This window comes from Brachycentrus maculatus, unplaced genomic scaffold (assembly GCF_059751285.1).
Source record: "Brachycentrus maculatus isolate JH-2025_06_01 unplaced genomic scaffold, ASM5975128v1 h1tg000498l, whole genome shotgun sequence".
NCBI lineage: Eukaryota > Metazoa > Arthropoda > Insecta > Trichoptera > Brachycentridae > Brachycentrus > Brachycentrus maculatus.
Window position 1 is genome coordinate 140132 of NW_028281244.1, and position 23221 is coordinate 163352.

Sequence of the window (23221 nt, forward strand, 5' to 3'; positions counted from 1 at the left end):
AAACTCAAAAACGCAATTAATACATACACAACATTTTGAGTGTGTCCAAATATTTATAAAAAAAATTAAATAAAAAAAAATTCTAAATAAAAGCTTTTTTTCTTTCAATTCATGAAAAACTCGCAGTATTGATTTTGTTTCGTTTTTCAGTGGTATTTTTGGCGTCCCGCGCCCCCTCACGAACGGGCTCGCGCCCCTCGGGGGGCTGCTGCCCCCGCACCCCGCGCACCACCCCCAGCAGCCCCCGCCCCCCGCGCCCGCCGCCCCCCAGACGCCCGTGGGGGGTATGTTCGCCAACTACTCCTACGCGCAGGGGGGGCCCAGAACAGTCCCGACCTTCCCCAGCATGATGGACATGAGCTCGACCAAGGTAAACCTGATCTGGTCAATATTAATAATCTTAAATATTGACAATATTTTGAGTGTGTCCAAATACTTGTTCACAAATCTGGATTATCTCCAATTATAGGAGTTTTTTTTGGACACACTTAAAATGTTGTTAATAAATTATCTTACTTATTGTAACTGCAGACAGTTGGTAGAATTCCATATTAAATTGCTGGGTAATATATCCAAAATAAAATAAGGTTTGTTAGATTAAATTCTACATTTATTTATGTATATGTTAATACGTGACGCGTTTCATCTTTTTAGGACATTATATTTTTGATAATGTCCTAAGAAGATGAAACGCGTCACGTATTAACATATACATAAATAAATGTAGAATTCAATCCAACAAACCTTGTATTATTTTGGATATGTTACCCAACAATAAATTAACTGGTCAAATTATAAGCTAAAATAAAAAAATGAAAAAGATATTTTCTGGCGTTTCTCATGTGTGTGATTATAATCCAGAATTCGAACCTCACATACATATAAAAGAATTTCTGCTCAATAAAAAGCTTCCTTCATCTCACCAATAGATGTTTTAGTGAAATTTTTGTGATTTATGCACTATGATTCCAAATTGTACCATATATGTATATGTATTTAGATCTTCCAAGAATTTGAGTAGTGTGGCTGTCAATCAAGGGTGAATGTTACACTGCCAATAATTGGTGAATGTTACACGTGTGTAAAGTGATCATGAAGATTGGTGTAATGTCCATTAATTATTGCTTATTTTCATCATATTTTGTAATTAAATTAATCGGAATTACTGAAAGCAACTGAAATCCTTCCTGGATGACCTCTGTGTTGCGCAGTGCGCACAGCGCGCCGGAAGTCGGCGCTACTAACGGACGAGCTGACCGCCTTAACGCCGTTATTGCGAACGTTACCGGCTAATTAGCCAATCGTTAATTACACACTTCCATAACGACACAACCACGCCTCGAAATAGGGTGACCACAAATTATAAATTATTTACAAAAAAAAATGTGTATCCAAATCCTTGTTCACATATCTGGGTTTCTCCACTTCTTATGGTTGGTTATTTTTAAATTAAAATTAAAATCTCAGAATAAATTATGAAAAAATTAGGATAGTTGGTAAGTAGGAACAGTTTCTCATTCGTCGGTAGGAACATGGACAGTAGGGGAGGATTTAGTCATTAATCATTTAGTCATTTAATCACAATATTTTGAGTATGCTAATTCTTTGTTTACAAATCTCGGATTATCCAGTTAGGAGTTATTTATATTGATATCTCAATATGGATAAAAAAGACCATGGAAGTCCAGGTATTTACATGGCTTACGATCTCTCATGGGCTAGTGTTCAAGTGAACACTTTATACACGTATAACATTCACCCATGATTGACAACCATACTTCTCCATTATGTTGAACTTACATATTTTTTTATTTTTTTTTTAACTCTTTATTCCAACTTGACTAAGTGGTGGGTGCAATACTTAGTCAGCCATATATGTTTTACAACATTTTATTTAAACAATGAAATTAAAAATAAGAAAGAAATAAGAAATTGAAAGAAAAAAAATATATAAATCGTATAATTGACATATTCTTTCATATGTGAACCCTCGAGAAAACCACATTTGTGAACAAGGATTGGAACACACTTAATACGGTTGCGAATAAAATGATCGGTCAAAATATAAGCTTGATAAAAATTAAAAATCATATTTTCAGGCGCCTCCTAGTATGCGAAAGAATTCGTGAATAATCATGCTTATATTTAAATAAAGTTTCAAAATTTGAGTTGTGTGGTTGTCAATCATTAGTAGAATGGTGAATATTACGTGTCTACAGCGTGATCACTTAAACTAGCCTATGAGTTCCAAGTTCCAAAAATCTACAGTACAGTAACATTAACTAATTCTAATCCATGATTGACAACCACACTACTCAAGTTTCGGAAGTTTTATTTATTATACTTCTATTTTTACATGCTACTTCCCGGGACCATATATGGTTGAGTTAAATATTTTTTTTTTAGCAAAGGCCTTTATGGAATGTATGTTAACCTGTTCTTTTATAAAAATCGATAAATCTTCATCTCATGTCGAGACACCTATAATATTGATACACAGACCTTTAGCGTTTTAGTAAAGATGCAGTAAAAACTATTAGCATGTCATCATGGTCGCTCAGACGGACCGTAATTGTATCACGTAAAATATTATAAGTAATCTAATATAACCTTGTACCTAACACAAGGTTTGCTATTTCAAAAAAACGTATTTTGATATAAATAACTTGCAAAAAGGTTGATTTGATAACGATAAACGAGGACGAAACGTTCGACTTCTTTATTTATAAATCACATCTGATTTTATAACCTTATTTTTTTTATAAACATCAATATTTTTTTGACGTTCTTGTTCGATGTTTATAATGATTAATGTTTGATCTTGAACACCGCGATTTTAATGGACTATCGTATCAAGGGCGCATAAAATTTATGTGTATTTTCGTATAATTTATTTTGACGTTTTATAAGACCACTTTTGAGTTTATTATTAAAAACACTACTGGTTTTGAGAACTATAGCATTGAGAACATCGGAGGGCAAAAAGGTACTATACTATATCATCACCATCAAACCATCACGCCGCTTCCTACAGGGGTAAGCAGGTTGATTAGAACGCCACACTTATCTGTCTTTGTAAACCGTCTTTGCTTCTTCCACACTCATTTCCTCACCTGTCCAAATATTTAAAATACTGATCATTCTGAGTTTTTTCTATCTATTTCTACTCCTACATCCAACTAATTTCGCGCCATAAATTTGTTTTACCATTCTTTCTTCACTCATTTGTTCCACGTGTCCAAATCATCTCAACACACCTTCCTTAATTTTGTCGATAATGTATACCTCAGCCTTGGATTATTTCCTTATTTTTCCGTTTGAACATCTTTCACAAACTTGGCACAATCAGGTATGTCAAATACTTGAAAGCGGCCGGGTCAGGAGTCGTAATAATCGTCGGGTATGTATGAGGAGATGCATGAATGTAGAAGAGGCAAAGAATGTCTGCAAAGACAGAGTGGTGTGGCGTTCGATTCTCTCTGCCTACCCCTGCTGGGAAGCGGCGTGATGGTAAGTTAGTTAGTTTTTTTTTTAACATCTTTCAAATATCGCTCTGACGCACATTCGACTGAGAGATTGGATTCGACTGCATTCAGTCTAACTTAATCCTTTTTTTGCCAACTCCATGCTTAACTTACATCATTTAGATTTAGTACCAAGACTCCGTTGTATACTGCTTGTATAGCTTTCGTAAGTAAATTTTTATTTGATTAAACTGATTTCAGCTCAGCATCCACTCTCTTTTCTATATCTTTATCATTTTATCAAGGATCTTTATCACTATATTCTTATAAATATTAAATACAAATGCGGTTCGACTATTAGTTTACTTTAAACGAATAAATATTTAAATCGTTAAGTAACAATTGTTACATCACGCTATTGACTCATTGACATTTTGTTACTCACTTTTTGTAAGATGGTGATATTACAGTTTTTTTTAATCAATATTTTGAATAAGATTTTTAATGAGCTGCAGGATAGCCAACCCTGACATATATTAAGTATTAGTTCGTCATGTTTGACCTTTTCTGTAAAGATCCTTGACCTATTTATCTTTTAGTGGTTCCAGAACCCGACATACCTTCCTACTATGAGATTTAATTGTTTCTCAAAAGACTTTATATTCTGAGAATTGGATATTGACCTTCCTAGATACGAGGCATCTAAATGTTACGAATTTTTCGTTATTCACTTGGAGTGGAAATACCTATTTTTTAAGTTTTTTGACCCAAACGAAATACACGATATGATTGACTTCAACCTACTATATGTCAGTCGCAATATGACAGATACTCATATAAATTAAATGAAGATACTCACTCAAAAGACTGTGAGTTACAAATCGCACTAAAACTCTATAAATTTGTTAAGGGCGTGCTCGCAAATATACAATTCAGTAAGCGACCGGCTGCGCGAGAAGCCAGACGTGTCTCCGCTTACTATTTTTTAAATAATATTTCTCTTTTCTGTCTTATTCCTTATTACTGAGGATTGCGACCCTTATGGAAGCAATGACTCTTCTTTAGCTAGTCCTGGTAAGTTTAAGTTTTACATTTAGTTGCGGGCCATTGAATACCCCGCCCTAATGAAATACATCAAGTTTTCATGAAATTGGTCACCCTGTTGAGCATATCGCGGGTCCATCTTCTTGTAAAAGGTTGTCGCGCTCTGCCTTACGGTTGTTTGTTTTGGCGGAAGTGGGTAATAATTTAAAGCCTTGCCCGAGTAGGTTCCGGCGGCCGCCGCTCCGAAACTATTGTGCAAGGACAAGACTCATTTTTTAAAATAATAAAAACGAGGAAAACGATTTTATTGGCGAATGTCGTATGACTTATTCATTGGAAAACGACCTTAGATATGTTGAATACTTTACTAATGAGGCTTGAGGAATACAATTACTATTTCAATTGCAATGACTAATAAAACAAAATAATGTTTTGGCAAATTTATCCGGTATACCTACCCATATCTACTCAATGCAATTAATTGCATTTTATATTTTGATAAGCAATCTTTATTTTGTTAAAATTATGCATTTAATTTATATTTATTAACATAATTTAAAATTTTAATTATACTTCGTCTCCATAGTTCAGTTTTAAATGGATTAGGTTACCAGAGGCGTGCATTTCATGTAGGCACAAAATCATTGCCTACCCTACCTTGCTCTGAGCCCCATAAAGTCGTACAATAAATGTATTCTCTATCCTTTTTTAGTAAAAAAAAAATAGTAAATGAATGATAATTTTGAGTGATTATCGTTCTCGAATGTTATTTTTTTACTGGTTCGCTGATTCAAAGGGGTTTCGAAAATTTGAGTAGTATGGTTTTCAATCATTAGTAGAATGGCAAATGTTGCACGTGTATAAGGTGATAACTTAACCTTCCTATGATATGTCATAAGCCTTGTAAATCCAGACGTTCGTTATTCTTCATCCATGTTGAGATGTCAAAATTTAAAAGCACTTAATTAACTAACAAACTAACTAACAATCACGCCGCTTTCCCGTAAGGGTAGGCCGAGAGAATAGAACGCCATATTACTCTGTCCATTTACCCGCCGAACATAAATTATGAAATAAATGGATTTTTTTAACTTAATTCATTAGTGTAATGATATTGTTACTCGAGGATACGTGTATCTTGAATGAGTTAAATGTTGCGTTGTCCTAGGATGAGTATTGTTGAACCATTTGGCTATGCACCATGCTCTCCTCAGCGCTCGGTACCCTCCTTCAAGCGTCCGCTTTTCAGCTAAATTACTCGGCGCGTGCCGCTGTGCGGCTCGCTCACCAAATTACATACACTCCGTGGCCTTTAATATTCATAAGAGATGCATACCTATTGTTTACGGCCGGCACGCTTTTCTTCACCAAGCCAAGCGTATCCAATTACCGCTCTCCTCTGAGCTTTACCATTGAAATTCAGGTAATTACTGATTTTATAGGTAGTCTTTCAGGCCTGGATTCGCGCATACATTAATAACTCGACGCGCGGTCAGACAACAAACCAGGCTATGATAATTCAATTTATAGATAGCGAGGTTTTCCAACCTAACCCGTCAGTTGTAGACGTCTCAATTTTTAACTTTAATTAAAAATACAGTAAAAACTATTAAGTTTTGTACTGACATTTCTTGGTGGAAAAGTATAAAATAACAACCTTGTAAATAGTTTTTTTCCACATGAATTTTATTTTACCAGCAACCGGGTTTCGTCGTAACCGACACCAGTCTGATGATGTCAGTTACGATGAAACCCGGTCGCAGGTCAAATAAAATTCATGTGGAAAAAACTACACACTTATTTTTTTTTATTCCAGTAAAACCTCCATATAACGTACTATTTGAGTGGAGGAAGTATCCCATTATTTATTGATTCGGCATTAACTTTGTAGAATGACATGTTGATTTTTTTTTAATTAAACACTTGAATGTAACACTTAATGAGTTCTATTTATATATACGACTAGTTTCGAAAACTTACAGATGTTTTCATCTTTTGGTAAAAATTATAACTTTTTATTAAAATTATTTCGACTTCAGAAGATGAAAACATTTGTAAATTTTCGAAACTAGTCGTATATATAAATAAAACTCATTAAGTGGTATATTCAAAAGAAATTATTCGTTAAAACCGAAAGTCCTTTGTATAAAAAAGGTTTGAAATAAATCAAAAAAACTTTATTATTTTAATGTGAACATGTGTATTTATATTAGATATAAATAAACCATACAAAACACAAACAAAATTGTTTTTGTAATTATCATGGCCGCTAAAAATCTACGTATATAATATGAAATCAGACTTATGGTGACACTTTAAGGTCATATTGAGTTCTCCATTGGTTTTGTTTTTAATATATTTTACGTTATTTTTATAAGTGTATAAATTCTAATTGATCTAAAGTACAATTAAGCGTATTTTGGCTATTGTTTAATAGCTAATGTTCAAAGTAAGCTTAGCAATGAAATCTGATGGGTAAAGCAAGCGTCAGTGGAAGATAGTAACATAAGCTGTAGGCACTGCAGAGAACTGGAGCGCAGAAGGTGAATGAATAGTGATAATTATTTCGCTGTTACGGATTGTTTAACGATTTTGTGTTGTTAATTTTAAGTTCAGTAGCGAATTAGGTATCACGGTTAGTTAAAGCCCCTCCGATAAACGGTTTGTGGGCTTTACCACGCTAGATTCGTATTTAGGAAACTAGAATTTTTATGAAGACATTCACAACATTTTGAGTGTGTCCAAATACTTGTTCACAAAATCTGGATTATCTCCAATTACAGGAGTTATTTTCATATTATTTTTTGACCTCTCATCATAGATGAAGAAGAATATGGATGTCTGGGCATCAAGTGAAGTTCTAGTGATTTAAGAACAAGGTTTCTAAATTGGTTCATATATACAGAACTTCCAAGAATTTGAGTAGTGTGGTTGTCAATAATGGGTAGAATTTAATTTATTATTAGATTAAAACCAATATTTTTAGCTTTTCCACTTTTTTATTTGACCAGCGACCGGGTTTCGTCGTTACCTACATCATCAGTCTGATGATGTCGGTAACGACGAAACCCGGTCGCTGGTCAAATAAAAAAGTGGAAAAGCTAAAAATATTGGTTTTAATCTAATAATAAATTAAAAATGCAATTCCATCACGAAGTGTCAGTGGATAATATAAATCTATTAAAAAATGGGTAGAATTGGTAATGTTACACGTGTGTAGAGTGATCACTTAAACCAGCCTATGACGGTCGTCAGCCCCGTAAATGCCCAAACTTCCATATTCTTCTTCATCTTTGATGAGATGTCGAAAAATAATAATACATTCACACGCACACCGCGACTTGATTAAATTTACCTTTCTTACTTATTAAAATTTATTATGACAATTCACATTATTCGCAAAAAAATATTTGAGTTTATTCAATTAGTAATTATTGCATTTTTAACATCTCAACATAATAAATAACTCCTTTGTAGAGAAACCTAGATTTGTGAACAAGTATTTGAACACACTCAAAATGTCAAAACTGGTAAACTTGTTCGATGCATAAAAAATGTAAATCATGTCTTTAGGCGTTTCCGAATATGTAAAAAAATCCGTAAAAATTTTTGCACATTTCGATAAAAGGGTATCTGCAAAATAAAAGCTTTTTCAAACCAACCATGGATGGGGCCGTAATTCAAATATGAAGCGACATAAGATGTGTGATATATGTATGTATGAGTTTCAAAATATTGTGTAGTGTGGTTGGCAGTCAAGGTTGGAATAGTGAATGTTACAGGTGTGTAAAGTGATCACTTAACCAGATGATGACAGCTACAGCTTAGATCATAGGCCCTGTAAATGCCCAGACTTCCATATTCTTTTTCACCTATGTTGAGATGTCAAAAATATAAAGTTTTGTCTTAATTATACTATATATATAATTTAATGATTTCCAATCAAAATCATTATGAGAAATATTCCTCAGCAATGCATACATTGTATGTGATAAATCACGCTATTGTTCATATCAATCGATGGAGTTATCTGTAAATTGCTATGTATGAAGAAGAGAACGTAAATTGTTGCGAATCAATGTTTTAAGTTCATGTATGAACAATGGGTAATCTGATGGGGTACACAAGTAATCTTCATATTGTTAAGGCAACAGCGAAAAGGCTTTTACCATGTTTTCCACGGTGTAAAAAGTGGCATTGAATCACTTAGCGTCGACCTGATTCGGTTCTTTCACGTAGCGGACAGACTATACGTATGAAGAAAAGTGCATGTGCGTGTAGTTCGGCCGATGAAGGAAGTAAAAACTATGAATAATTAGAGTAAATGAGATAATGCGATAAGGAAGTGTGCTGGAAAATTACTGAAGAAAAAAAAATATATATACTGACATCTCATCAAAGATGAAGAAGAATATGGAAGCCTAGGCATTTGGGGGCTGACGACCGTCATAGGCTGGTTTAAGTGATCACTTTACACACGTGCAACATACACTAATTCTACCCATTATTGACAACCACACTACTCAAATTCTTGGAAGTTCTAAATATTTGAACCAATTTTGAAACATTGTTCTTGAATCACTAGAACTTCAATAGAGTCATATATTGGTGAGATGAAAAGAAGCTTTTTTATTGAGCAGAAACTCTTTTATTAGTATGTGAGGTCCGAATCCTGGATTGTAATCACACACATGAGAAACGCCAGAAAATATCATTTTCATTTTTATTATTTAAGCAAATGCCCAGACTTCCATATTCTTCTTCATCTTTGATGAGATTTCAAAAAATGATATGAAAATAACTCCCGTAATTGGAGATAATCCAGGTTTTGTGAACAAGTATTTGGACACACTCAAAATGTTGTAAAAAATATATATCCGAATATTAGGTATTCTTTACAACATTTTGAGTGTGTCCAAATACTTGTTCACAAATCTGGATAATCTCCAATTATGGGAGTTATTTTTTATTTTATTTTTTTACATCTTAACATAGATGGAGAAGAATATGGAATTCAGGGCATTTACGGGGCTTACAACCGCCATAGTCTAAAATTATAAGCTAAAATAATAAAATGAAAAGATATTTTCTAGCGTTTCTCATGTATGTGATTACAATACAGGATTCGGACCTCACATACTAATTAAAGAGTTTCTGCTCAGTAAAAAACTTCTTTCATCTCATCAATAGATATCTCTTCCGATAGGGTGAGTAATTTTGCGCCACTGTGTATGTTCTGTGAAGATAAAGGTCTTCGATATATGCACGTCTTTTCAAGTGATTGAAATAAAACAATGTACCGCGTTACTATTTGATGTATGTTTCTGATCATGCAATAGAAAATCTTCCAATAGTGTGTCAATGAGTGAGCATAAAGTTTATCGTCTCGGCTAGTAACTAGGTCAATCAATATATTATATAATCATACTTCTTAACACCTTATCTTATAGCGATGTGCATTTTGAAGACTCCTTATCATATTATTTTTTTTGACATCCTAACATAGATGAAGAAGAATATGGGAATCTGGGCATTTACGGAACCTCAGACTTACATATTCTTCTTCATCTACATATGTGAAAATGTCAAAAAAATAATATAATAAATATAATTACTCCTATAAATGGAGATAATCCAGATTTGTGAACAAGTATTTGAACACATTCAAAATTTTATTAACTCTCCTTATCATTCATCGTTCATATTGTGTAATACCACTTAAATTAAACACTTTTTATTAAATATTCATAGATATGTATAGATTCAATGTCCATTTCTAGAATCATGGGTCTTTCGAATATGAAAATGTTGACGATTTAGATACCATTTTTGAAAAGAGTTTATTATTTTTGGCGTTTTGGTCCTTTGGCACTTAACCAGCGATATGTACTTATGTAAATTTGCAGTATTTCAAGTGTTTTTTCTCTTTTGTTCACAGGCTTTATTAGCATTCGCGCGTGTAGCGAATGCCACCAAAGGAGCCGAAGCGCAACTCAAGGGTATAAAAAGATCACCCGGACATAGTGATACCCTTCCTCTATCATCCCCCCTAGATCTCAGTTCAGCGGCTAGCACGCTGATCTCCACAGCGAAGAAACCGAGAACCAGCCCAAAAGACGAACCTTTAAACGAATCGTCCTCCCCTACCGGCTGGAACTCATTCGGAGAAGGAAGAGAAAGGTCACCAGGGATTGAAAGTAGTCAAATTTTTTCCCTGTCAATCAAGACGGAGCTTAGAAACGGTTGTGCCGAAGGTTCCAAATACGATAAATCTCAATGCGGGAGTGTCAAGTCGGAAGCCGCGAGTCCCGCCTCTTCCGGGAGGAAGTCCCCCGGTTCTACCGGAAGGAAGTCTCCGGCTTCTTCGTCGGGGAGAGAGTGCGGGGGGTGCTGTAGGGGTGACGCGAGAAGAGACTGTTCCGCCGCGAATTCGGAAGTCGCCTCGTGGACTGTTGATGACGTGTGCAAGTTCGTGGAGAGTATTGACATCTGTGCCGAGTATTCAACGGTAAGTGCTTTTAATCCATTTTCGTATTTACAATTAATCTTTGCATTATTTCAAACTTATTTATTTTAAGAGAAATATTTGTTTTTCTTTATTAGTTACAAAAATACTTCAATTTCATACTATTTCTGTGATCTTGGACGGCTCATTATTAAAAATAGGTATACAATGATGATTGGGTGAGTTAGAACCCAGAAACTGTGTCTGAAGAGTCTGCGACACTGAGTACGGGACCACAACCCGACAATTAATTAAATAACACCAGTTTTTACCCTTTTATTTACATCATAGCAAAATTTACTATGTATCATTGAATTACAGGTACATTATAAATGATTTATTTATTGTTTCGTAGATATTTTCGATACAAAATTTTAATTGTTACACTACTTTATTTAAAATCCTAAATTATCTTTAAAATGTAGATTAAAAAAAAAAACAAATATAAGCGTGTTTAATTCTTTTTTATTTCTATGGTATTTAAAAAATTTTAAAGAAATTTGTGAACTTTAGAAATATGGATATACATACAGTCATTGGCCTCTGCCAACCCATGGTCCAGCGTCGTTACATTATAATTGTCATTATTCTATTTTCTCGAAACATGAACTCATTTAAAGATAAAAATATTTGTAATTTATCGTATATATCTCTAGTTTTTATTTACAAATATAAAATACGTGAGTTCTGATTAAAAAAATAATCCGTTCTCATTTTTTTTCTCATCGCATGATACATATACTTTTAATTGGCAATTTCCAATATAAATTTTAGCAAATATACATTCCTGCTCGTAGTCGTAGGTAATAAAATAACGAAATGCCAGATTTATTATGATTGAGGAGCAAAGCTTCTAGTTTTTAGTGTGTAACGTTTTTAAATAAATAACAAGCTTGGTAGTCACGATTAGAAATTGGGGCGTGCAGAAGCCAAAAAAATATTCTAGAAATCAATCATCGATAATTACACACACGCTCATTACAGCTAGACTGTAGTTTGAAACGGTCGGAAACGTATCTTGAAATCTCGACAGATATCTTGAAATATCGTAAAAATTATTTTAATACTGCGGTCGATTACATTACATTAATTTAAACTCGTGTGCGAAGCATTTTAGAAAATCGTCTAAAACATTCATAATACTTTTCAAATGGCATATTAAGAATTGAAAAGTCTCCCTATTTTAATCATTTTTATTTTCTTTTTCTTCCTGGCTCCATTCCAACTTATCGTCTTTGAAAACTGTTGGGGTTAGCTCTCCTCATACTCGGGTTGTAGGCCATGCCTTCAAATCATGTTATCTTTCTGCAGCATCCGTGAATTATCTGGTTATTCTCGAAGATCCATGGAATTGCCTGGTTCAAAATATGTTCAGGTTCTTCGCGTCCTATGATGTAAAGACATCGTGATGTGTCCCTTGTTTCATACAATCTGTCTCTGACTTGAGTTTTGATATATCCCCTTTACCCCTATCCACCATCGCATCCCTCTTCCAGGTATTTTCACAAATATGAAATTATGTAATCGGAACAGTATAAGTACCTACTCGTATTTGTGTATTACTTGCCGTTACATATATAATTAATTCCCAAATATAATAAAATTAAAATGAATCATATTCACGCTTAAATTAAATAGCCTGAAACTGCTGATCTTTTAACCTTTACTTTCTAAAATCTGTTTTCATTTTCTTGATGTTTAATCAATCACCACGGACGTAGTAGTACACAGCCTACAGGATCCAAGTTGTTGGGCTCGAATTTCACGAGAAGGCAGTTGCGAAATCATCGTGATGTTACTACGACACGACTACCGAGTTATCTAGTCCAGTTTATACAGGAATCATAACATCTCCAACCTCATCTTCACACCTTCAGGCCATAGATTTCAATTTAGATTCGATCAATAAAAACAGTACAGTTTTTTTTGAAACTCGCTATTAACTTCCTTAAACCTAGTACACGACTCTTTAAACAAAAAACTTACACGATTTCATCATGATTTAAAAATGTTACAATACATTTTTGTCAGCACCCAGATGGTACATAGGGCACCGCATCAGCTCGACGCGATGTCAACTTGATATTTACTTCTCAACATTTTGAGTGTATCCAAATACTTGTTCACAAATTTTAGTTACTCCACTTAGGAGTTATTTTAACATTTTTGACATCTCAACATGCATGAAGAAGAATGTGAAGGTGTGGGTATTTACAGGACTTATGTAATTCAACAGCCCTGTGTAAAAAATATATAAAAATATCTCCTTGGTGGAGAAACCCAATTTATTTTTTATGATTAGGTGCAATAGATCGTACAATATTAAGCAATATCAATATTATTCATTATATCATGACACTGCATTCTTTACCCCATGAATGAGATGTTAATATCATGAGTGTCTCAACTCGATATAAAACATCTTTCGTTCCTCGTCAGCCCAGGTCGTAAGCCTTGAGATTCTCAGACTTCCATTTTCTTTCATATAAAGAGAAACGATCGATGTTTCATTTGAGGCACTTGTAACATATATTTAATAAGGATGCTAGAGTTTTTCGTTGTCAGCCCAGGTGATAACCCCTATCATGCTCACACATCCATCTTCTTTTAAATAAATTAATAAAGGAACGATAGATGTTTCATATCAAGCTGAGGCACTTATGACCAGTGGCATGCAAAGAGTTTTTTTTATCAGGGTAGGGAGTAGGGTTGGGTAAGGATTAAGCATAATAGGCATTGGTCGTGTTTCTAAATGGAACGCGATTAATCCAGGGTAAGCACTGCTTTTTTGCGTATCTAGAATGCACGCCTCTGTTTATGACATATATCTAATGAGGCTTAGAGGTTAGAATTTTTCGTTTTCAGCCGTGGGTTGGTCAGACTTCCATCTTCTTTCGTAGGAACGATAGATGCTTCACATCAAGCTGAGGCACTTATAACATATATCTAATAAGCCAGTTGGAGTTAGTGTATCACCTCTTCTCACTCAGTTAATCTGCATGCGCTCGGTCGCGGTTGCGAAACGGCTCATGCGCCTCCGCGATGCGAATCTCGGAGCCACGCTCGGCTAGGAATGGCGGCATCACGAAATGTTGCCTACTAAATCGTGGGGTTCATCATTTTTATCTGGAGCCGCGTATCGGATCATTTGTTAAACAATTTCGATTGATGGCTGTTGCCCAATCGCCGGGTACCGACACAAATGTATCATTTACTGAATGTGCGACTGGTTCAATTCATTGGCCGATAGCTGTGAATATTTACTCGTTATAGGAATACTTACTTCATACAGATTTTGGTTGTGAAACCTTGATTGTTCAATTAAAGCGTATTATTCTCCTCTTTTTCTACTTCTTTTGCTTCAACATCGTCTTTATCTTTATCTACATCTTCATCATTAACTTCTTCTTGTTCTTTTCCTTTTTCGTGATCTTCCTCATTATCATCATCTTAATAATCCTCATCTTCTTTTTTATCTTCTTTATCATCTCCATAGTCGGCTCCTTCATGTTTTTCATCTATGTCACTATAATCTTCTTCTTCTTCTCTTTTTTTTCATCTTCTACTTTTTCCTTTCCTTCTTATTTTGATTCATCTTCCACTTTTATATTTCATATTCACCTCAATCATCATCTTTTTCTTCTTTTTGTTATTCATCACCTTTTTATCATCTTCATCTTTACTATAAACTTCACCATCTTCTGCTTCTTATTTTTATTCTTCTTCGAGGGTTTACTTTGTAAAAAAAATTTAAAACATCTTCGTAAACCTTAATAGCTTGATTTTTTATTTATTTCCTCTTACTTTATATTTTCTAACGTGTCATCAATTGATGAAGAATCAAATCTCAAATCAATTACTATACAATTTGATTGACACATTTTGCGAATCGTCATCATTAGTCCTTAAATAGTCATAATGCAGTATATATTAGATTATTGTAACATCTTCACTTGTGTGTTATCAATCATAGTTATATCATCTCTGATGTAAAAATCATGAGCATGATGTATCTGTTATGATAATGTATCACCATAAATCAGGCGAGCAAGCCGCGCACGACACCATGCCTAACAATGGTGCCCAAACGTTGCACAACCTTGCATTATTTATGGAAGGTTAGGAAACATACTTTACGACTCAGGAAACTATCCAAATTACATCTTAGACAGACACACTCGTATCTTCAATTTTGAGGAAATATTTCATCAATTTTATAACCATCAGTGGGTCTCTAAGAAATTAAATGATTGAAGAAACAAAAAATATGTAATTGGTTACATTAACATTTTTCTGCGTGTATAAACTACATGTCCGCCTCCGCGGTGTAATGGTCAGCGTGCTTAGCTACCGTGCTGAAGGTCCCTGGTTCAATTCCCAGGGGGGTGAAAATAAATATTTATGATTTTATGATCCAATATTTATTTAATATTACCATTGACTGGTCCCTGAAACGCAGGAGTGATCACCTTGCCTTTGTGTAAAATAACGATCACGATAACACTGCGTCAATAAGATGCAGAGCCCTATGCACCATTGGATGTGGATAAGGGTGAGAAAACAGAATATGCTTCATTTATTAAAAATACGATAAAGTACTTTCGGTAGATAGGGTTCATCTAAAATTACAAAAAATATATAAAATTATATGAATTCATGGTTTTCACCCTTGCCTTGTTGTGTGTATAACATAATATTTTGTCTAGCCTCCCATCAGTCTGATGATGTCGTAAACGATGAAACTCAGTAAAATTATATAAAAGTAGTGTAAAAAACATATAATTTTTGTTTTATTAAATAAAATGATTACTTTATGACAAATGATTTGTAGTTATGACACTTGATTTGATGTAAGAGTAGCGATTTTTCTTTTTAAAAATCACTGAAAAAATATAACGTCGTGAATTAAGCCTGCTTTTAAATTTATATCATTTGTACCGTTTTAAAACCGCTGCCTTATGGTGGTATTAAAATTATGGTGATTGATAGCGGACTCGTGAACCGCTGAGGCTCTTACGGCACGTAGCTCCACACACGGCCTTCCTGAGAGGCGGGGATTGATACATCTACTACACACGTGACGATTTTTAATGCTTCCGCTTTCGAAACTTCATTCAGAGCGGTTCATCTTGTGGCGAAATTAAAGCAGCCACAGTCTGTTTACAGCGACATTAGTGTCTACAAAAAATAACCGAGGTTTGCAAATAAGTTTTAGAGACAAAAAATCACACATGGGATGTTGAAACTGGTCCAAAATTGTTACAAATTCGAGTCTTCTTTTTTTTATTGTGCCATTCCATGCCGTCTGTTGTCAATCATTGTCCATAATCCATTTTTCATAATGTCTAAAATCGCTCTAAACTTTGATTGTATTTTATTTGAAAAATCTCCTATGACTTTCAAGAAACCATTGGAACACTAACTGTCCATCATATCATTCTTTCTCGGTTCCTCTATCTCTCCCCCTCAACTCTTGACCTGATTTTTCTTCCTTTACCTTCCTTGTTTTCATCACTTACTACTACTGAATCTTATTCGCACTGCATCTTTATGCAATATTAATTTTATCGTTATTTTTTATATGAAGGGAAAACGTCCTGCTTTCATGTATTAGGGTATTAAATAAATATTAAATTCAAAATAGTACGTATCTATCCCTGATGAATACAAGGTGCTTGTCGAAATCGATTAGAAAACTAATATTGAAAAAAAATATATTTTTGAGATTTATTTATGTTAGTAAATAAATGAATTTCATGTTTCTATTTAGGAACAATTTTTAATACTATTATTTTAAATGTCCATAATTAGATCAATGTCCAATAATGGCAAGCCTACCCTACATTTGTGTAAGCCTATTTAAATGGAGACGTTGTTGACCTTAAGATGTACGTTATTTACTGTTGTATTAGAATTATATCAAATTGCGAAATCTTAGCGATATGAACGCAATATGATATATGTCTTCATATCTGTCATTCCAGCCGTATGAATATCAATCTTATGTGTGTGTAATATACTTATCATTCAATTGTTCAACTGACAGGCGCAGCGCAGTAGAGTACATCTTAAACTATAAAACTGATATCACTGGATCGATTCCCCTTGATTAAAAAAATTATTTATTTATTTAACTTACCATCATACCATTTCTCTGCAAGGGTAGGCAGAGAGGAGGGAACGCCGCACCACTGTATTTTCACACATTACTCGCCTCTTTCACATTCATGCATCTGCTCATTTACTCTTATTATTAATCTTTCTATTACTCTTATTTATTAAGCGGGATAATCAATTTAATCAATAGTCCACGACTTAATTTTTTTTAAACCCAGGTAACACATAACGTAATGGCATTTTTTGCTTAACACCGTTTTTATATTTTTTCTCTCTTTTTTTCTTAGAACCACATATTTTTTTCAAGAATAACTAATTTTTTCAATACAAAAACGGCGTTTTAAGAAAAATATTAATTTACGTGAAATGTTACCTGAGTTTCGAGAAAATTAAGTTGCGACTTAATGAATACTTGGCCATAATGAATTGCTTTTTAAAACTAAACGGTTTTCGATCAATAGATATAAAAACTAACTACTACTACTGCTATCATGCCGTTTCACTGCAGTGCTAGGCAGAGAGGATGGAACGCCACACTCGTTATTGAGTTATGATATATCGTATATTGAGCCTTCATCGAATTTCATCTTTCATATAATAAAAGCTTTTTTTAATCCCTTGAATGTGCATATATTTTGGCAGATCAAAAGAGCGCGCGTAACGCAGTGTACACTATAATTCATTACTCGTTATCTTATTGTATATTATACATTTCTGTATGTCATCGATATTCCATTTGTGAATTTGCAGTTGTATTTTCACTAGTGCAAATTTCCGTCTCTTTCCTACGGGTACTGGAAGATATACGTGTGTTTGTCTCTCTCCCATCTATGTGTGTGTGTGTGTGTGTGTGAACATGGAGTTACGTAGTTTTGCCTCGCGTCACGACATGCCCCAGTTCGGGACGTAGTATCAATCACGATGCCGAGAAATGTCTGCACATCACTACCATTGTGGGAGTGCTCTCCGATCAATTATACTATTAGTGTTGGCGGTAACTAATCGGCAGGATTCCCGATCGATATTTTGTCATTGGAAGTTAATCAGGTCTCATTTGATGTTGGGGACGAATCGTTGTATTCGATTCATAGTCGAATATGAATCTATTTTGTATATCAACAACATTGTTAACCTTGTGGTATGGTAATATAACACTCCTTATTATTCATAGTTCACTTTGTGTAATACCACTTAAAATAAAACTTTTAAGTGGTATTACACAAACTGAACGATGAATGATAAGGAACTTAATATGGATTGATTATAATCTTCTTCTCCGTCTTATTCCTCATTACTGAGGGATGTGACCCTTGTAGAAGCAAGACTTTTCTCCAGTTATATCTTGACTGCGCTGCAAGTAGCGCTCCAACGACCGAGGTGCCTGCTGCTGCCATAATTTGATCGGTCCATCTTAAGGGGATATTCTTCTCCCTCTCTTCCACTTCAGGCTTCCAATCACAACCAGTCGTTCCAGGCTATCCTCATTGCCACGCGCATTCCTCGCGTACAGACACCGGCCAGTCATCCAAGTGCAACTACTGACGAATGGACTAATTGGTGCGTCTAGCTGTCCAATGAATTCGGATAATGCACCTCTAACACCACTTTTGAATGCCATTTTTTTTCTTTTGCTCCTTTTATAGTCCATGTTTCAGCAGCAAAGAGAAAAACGGAGTAGACCAAACTCCTGACAAGCTTTATCTTCGTCTGTTACTTACACCACGGTCTTTCCAGATTTTGTCTAGCTTAGACATGGCACTTTTGGCAAAAACGAAACGACGTCTGATCTCTCCTTCTCAAGTTCCTTCATTGCCAATTTGAGATCCAAAGAACTGAAACTCATTTATTATCCCCAGACCTTCGAGTGACTTACCGAGATCACCTTTGATTTAGAAATCAAACAAAAAAAAATATTTTATTTAAAATATTTTTTTCATTAATTGTTTCGGCAGTAACTTTGTTGTATTATCCACATTAAATTTAAAATTTGACTTGGTAAATACCACTTTTTCTTAAAATCTATTGTTACACGTGTTAGGGTGCATTCCGCATCTAGACGATGTTTGGAAATAATGCCGAATGCATCGAAACACGTGAAAATATAGTTTCTAAGAAAAATTGGTATTTGCCAATTAAAATTAAAAATGATTTATTTTAATGACAGCTGTTTCGCTTTATGAGATTATTATTAAATTTGAAAAAAAAATCCACATACATACAAAATTTGCTTAAATATATTGTTGATTTTTTTTAATAACGAAAAACATCTGCTTATCGTAATAACATATGTACATTACATATACCATGTGTTAATATAAGTTTTCTATAATTTTTCATTAGATTTCTCTTGTCTACCCATACACGATATAATCATTTTGCGTCCTCAACTCCGATATAACAATATAAATAGAACGACGATCACTCACGTTTTATGTTAAATCACATATCACAAGTGAGATCTATCCTTATCACGATTGCACGCGAGCTGTTTGTGAACAACCGGATCTAAATAACCCGTTCATTTACATTCATTGAGTGATCAGATCCCAGTTTTGGGTAATGATTTACCGAATCATAGATGAAACAATTAACACATCCTGATTTATGAATTGACTGATCATTTTTGAACTAATATTGGCAGGAATTTTATATGGAGAAACTTAGTTTCTTAATTTATCGTAAATGCTTTTCTTATCCTTGCATTCTTTCTTTATATCACCATTTCATGTCACACTAAGATATCGCATTTCTACATCATTCAGTCTACTTTCTTTTCCTCTTTCATTCCTTTGCCAAATAGGCTTGGGCATGTGAATCGAATGTGTGAAGAAAGAACGTTTTTTTGGTAGTAGAAGCAGAATGGACCGAAGAAAATGATGAATTTGGCATTATCAAGTAGTGGTCAGGTTAGGAGCTGGAATAATCGGCGGGTTTGTATGACGCCATATGCCTGAACGTAGAAGAAGCGAAGATCGTTTGCAAAGACAGATCGGAGTGGCGTTCTATTCTCTCTGCCTACCCCTTCAGAGGAAAGGCATAGTGGTTAATTAGTTCATTTAAATTTCATAATTGACTCGGCAGTCACGTTGTGGATAAATATTAACGTTATTAATATCTATCCGTTTTTACTTGGTAAATACCACAACTTTTTATTATAAAATAAATAGTGGGATTAACCAAGTAAAACTTGATTTAAAAACGGCAAGTAATCATTACTTCTTCCACCTCGCCCGATGAAAGATTCGTCGTTCGATTTATCGGTTCTTACTAAGCAAATCATTCGAGTGATGCAGATCCATTGATGCAGATCTTTTGAAATACCGGATCTTGCCCACCTCTTATCACGATTATTACAAGATTTGCATTTACATACTTTAATAAGAGTAAGATCTGAAGATCTAGATTTGCTGAAACTTAACTGTTAAGAAAACAGTTAACCGGTACGATTTCGAAATTATGCATTCGAGATTATTAAATTTCATATATTATTATATTCGTACAGTTATGAACAAAAGTCATTGACCATATTAAGTATAATTGGCTTATCTGAATAAAATTTATTTGATTACATATAAAATCTCCTAATAAAATTTAAATAACGAATAATTGAATTTTAGTGTGATTGAAAATACTTAGTATTTCCATATCACTTTTTGATATAAACCTCTAATTTTATTGGTAATATTAAATAAGAAAATAAGAAATTCAAAGATGATTTTTCACTAAGCAATCAATATCTTTGTTATGAACAAAATTCATTGAACGTAATAAGTACAATTGGCTTATCTGAATAAAATTCCTTTTGTTATATATTATATTTAAATCTCCTAATGAAATGTAAATAATGGATAGTTGAATGTTAGTGAAACACTTCACTTTTAAATAAAAATCACCAGTTTTTTGGTAATATTAAACAAACATATAATTTATTGATTCGGAAGTCACTTTATAGTAATATTTATGCATTTTTAATAGTTTTACTTGGTAAATACCACTATTTCTTAAAATTTATTGTGACACGTATTTCGATGCATTCCGCTTCATTGTGTCCGTATACGGTGTTTAAAAATGATGCGGAATGCATTGAAACACGTGTCATAATACATTTTAAGAAAATGTGATAATTACAAAGTAAAACTTGTATTTTAAATTTAAATACTTTACAGTCGTCAGTATAATTTAATAATCGACTTATTTATTTTTGTGATGGCTGTTTCGCCTTGTTAGGGCATTATTGTATTATTTTTAATACTGATAATAATGAATTATCAATAAATTTATAAGATTTACGTATTCATTTTAAATTAAATACAGATTTTTTTAGTCTACTTAGTTGTATTTTATTAACAAAAACACATAAAAAAATTATACTGTGACAATTGTTTCGCCTTGTTAGGGCATTATCAAACGAATGTCATGGCCTAACAAGGCGAAACAATTGTCACTATATAATTTTTTTATGTGTTTTTGTTAATAAAATACAACTTAGTAGACTCAAAAACCTGTGTTTGATTTTAAATTAATACATAAATTAAGAGTTCTACAAATTAAACGCCAAAGCAATAAATAAATTTATAAGAAATCTTTTGATTGATGAAAAGAGTATCTATTGCTAGGTTGGGAATTGGGAGTGGTTGGTTTCGTTTCAACCACGATCTTATACAAACTACATATTTAAATTAAATATTTAATTAAATTAAATTAACCGTCAGTGTTGATATTACGTAACTGTAATAGTATTCCGCAGTAGGTATATGCAGTATATGCAGATCTGTCAAAACGTAGAACGTAGGTGAGATCGTAGGAGAGGTATTCACGATCCTACAATGGTGCATTACAAAGGATAAAGTAGGTTGACTCGCTGAATATTCAGAGGTGTTGCATCATTTCATATGTGAACCAATTCAGGGATATCAAACTTGTAAAAGTAACTGTAAAACCATATTTTTTGATGACATTAATTTCTTTCAAGCTGAAATAATTATTTTGTATATAATTTTTTGACATCTCATCAAAGATGAAGAAGAATATGGAAGTCTGGGTATTAATGGGGCTCACGACGGTCATAGGCTGGTTTAAGTGATCACTTTACACACGTGTAACATTTACCAATGTTACCCATTACTGACAACCACACTACTCAAATTCTTGGAAGTTCTATATATATGAACCAATTTTGAAACATTGTTCTTGAATCACTAGAGACATCTATTGTTTTAAATTATTTTGTATATTAAAAGCATTGTTAACTTTGTGGTTTGGTAATATAACACTCTCCTTATCATTCATCGTTCACTTTGTGTAATACCACTTTATTTTGTCTTCTCTCTCTCTTTCAAATTTTAGTTTTGTTTAAATGTCAGACCGTAACAATTTCACTTAAACCTACATTTGACCTGATGATGTAATTATTACTCCGAAACCGGTAAAAAACAAAATTGTAATTTTTTTAGTGGTATTACACAAAGTAAACGATGAATGATAAACAGAGTGTTATATTACCATACCACAAAGTTAACAATGCTTTTAATATACAAAAGATTTTTTTTAGATGGTCACCAATGGGCAAAATAGTGAATTTTTTATTTCTTTCTTTCAGTACGATGCTTACGTCTTACTTCAGACATTTGATATATATTAATTTACTATATTTATTAATCATTGTTTGGTTAATTAGTTTCCTCATGCCGCAGGTTCTCCATCCCTGCAAAAGCGGTGATATCTTTCCATCTCTGTCGCTTACCGTTTAATTTCTAGTAATTTATTTGGATTAGTGTCGCATTGTGTATAGTGGTACATGTATGTAGTGCCTTCAATCTTCCACACTACACGTTTTGTTTATGCTTATATGGAGAGTCAATTATTATTCTCGCAATGAAGACATGACGTCATCCTCGTGAAGAGAAATAAAAGATATCTTCTAAGATTACTCGTAAAATTATTATTCGCATCGCTACGATAGCCAGTGTAGATCGAGAAAAACTTGGCACTATCATGTATGTCGAATACTTGTAAACGATCAGGTTCGCAGTTGAAATAATCGGCGGGTGTGTATGAGGAGATGTGCATGAACGTGGAAGAGACGAAGATG

General features: G+C 33.7%; 1 protein-coding gene across 4 annotated transcripts in view; it reads left to right on the forward strand.

Annotated features, from left to right (window-relative positions):
• Positions 1-23221, forward strand: part of LOC148301934 (uncharacterized) — a 204780-nt gene that overhangs the window by 122180 nt on the left and 59379 nt on the right. For all 4 annotated transcript variants that reach the window (XM_088272469.1, XM_088272468.1, XM_088272467.1 and 1 more), the window contains 2 exons: positions 151-370; positions 10447-11016. In XM_088272469.1, coding sequence (XP_088128595.1) covers positions 151-370; positions 10447-11016 — 790 coding nt within the window. The remainder of the gene's footprint in view (positions 1-150; positions 371-10446; positions 11017-23221) is intronic.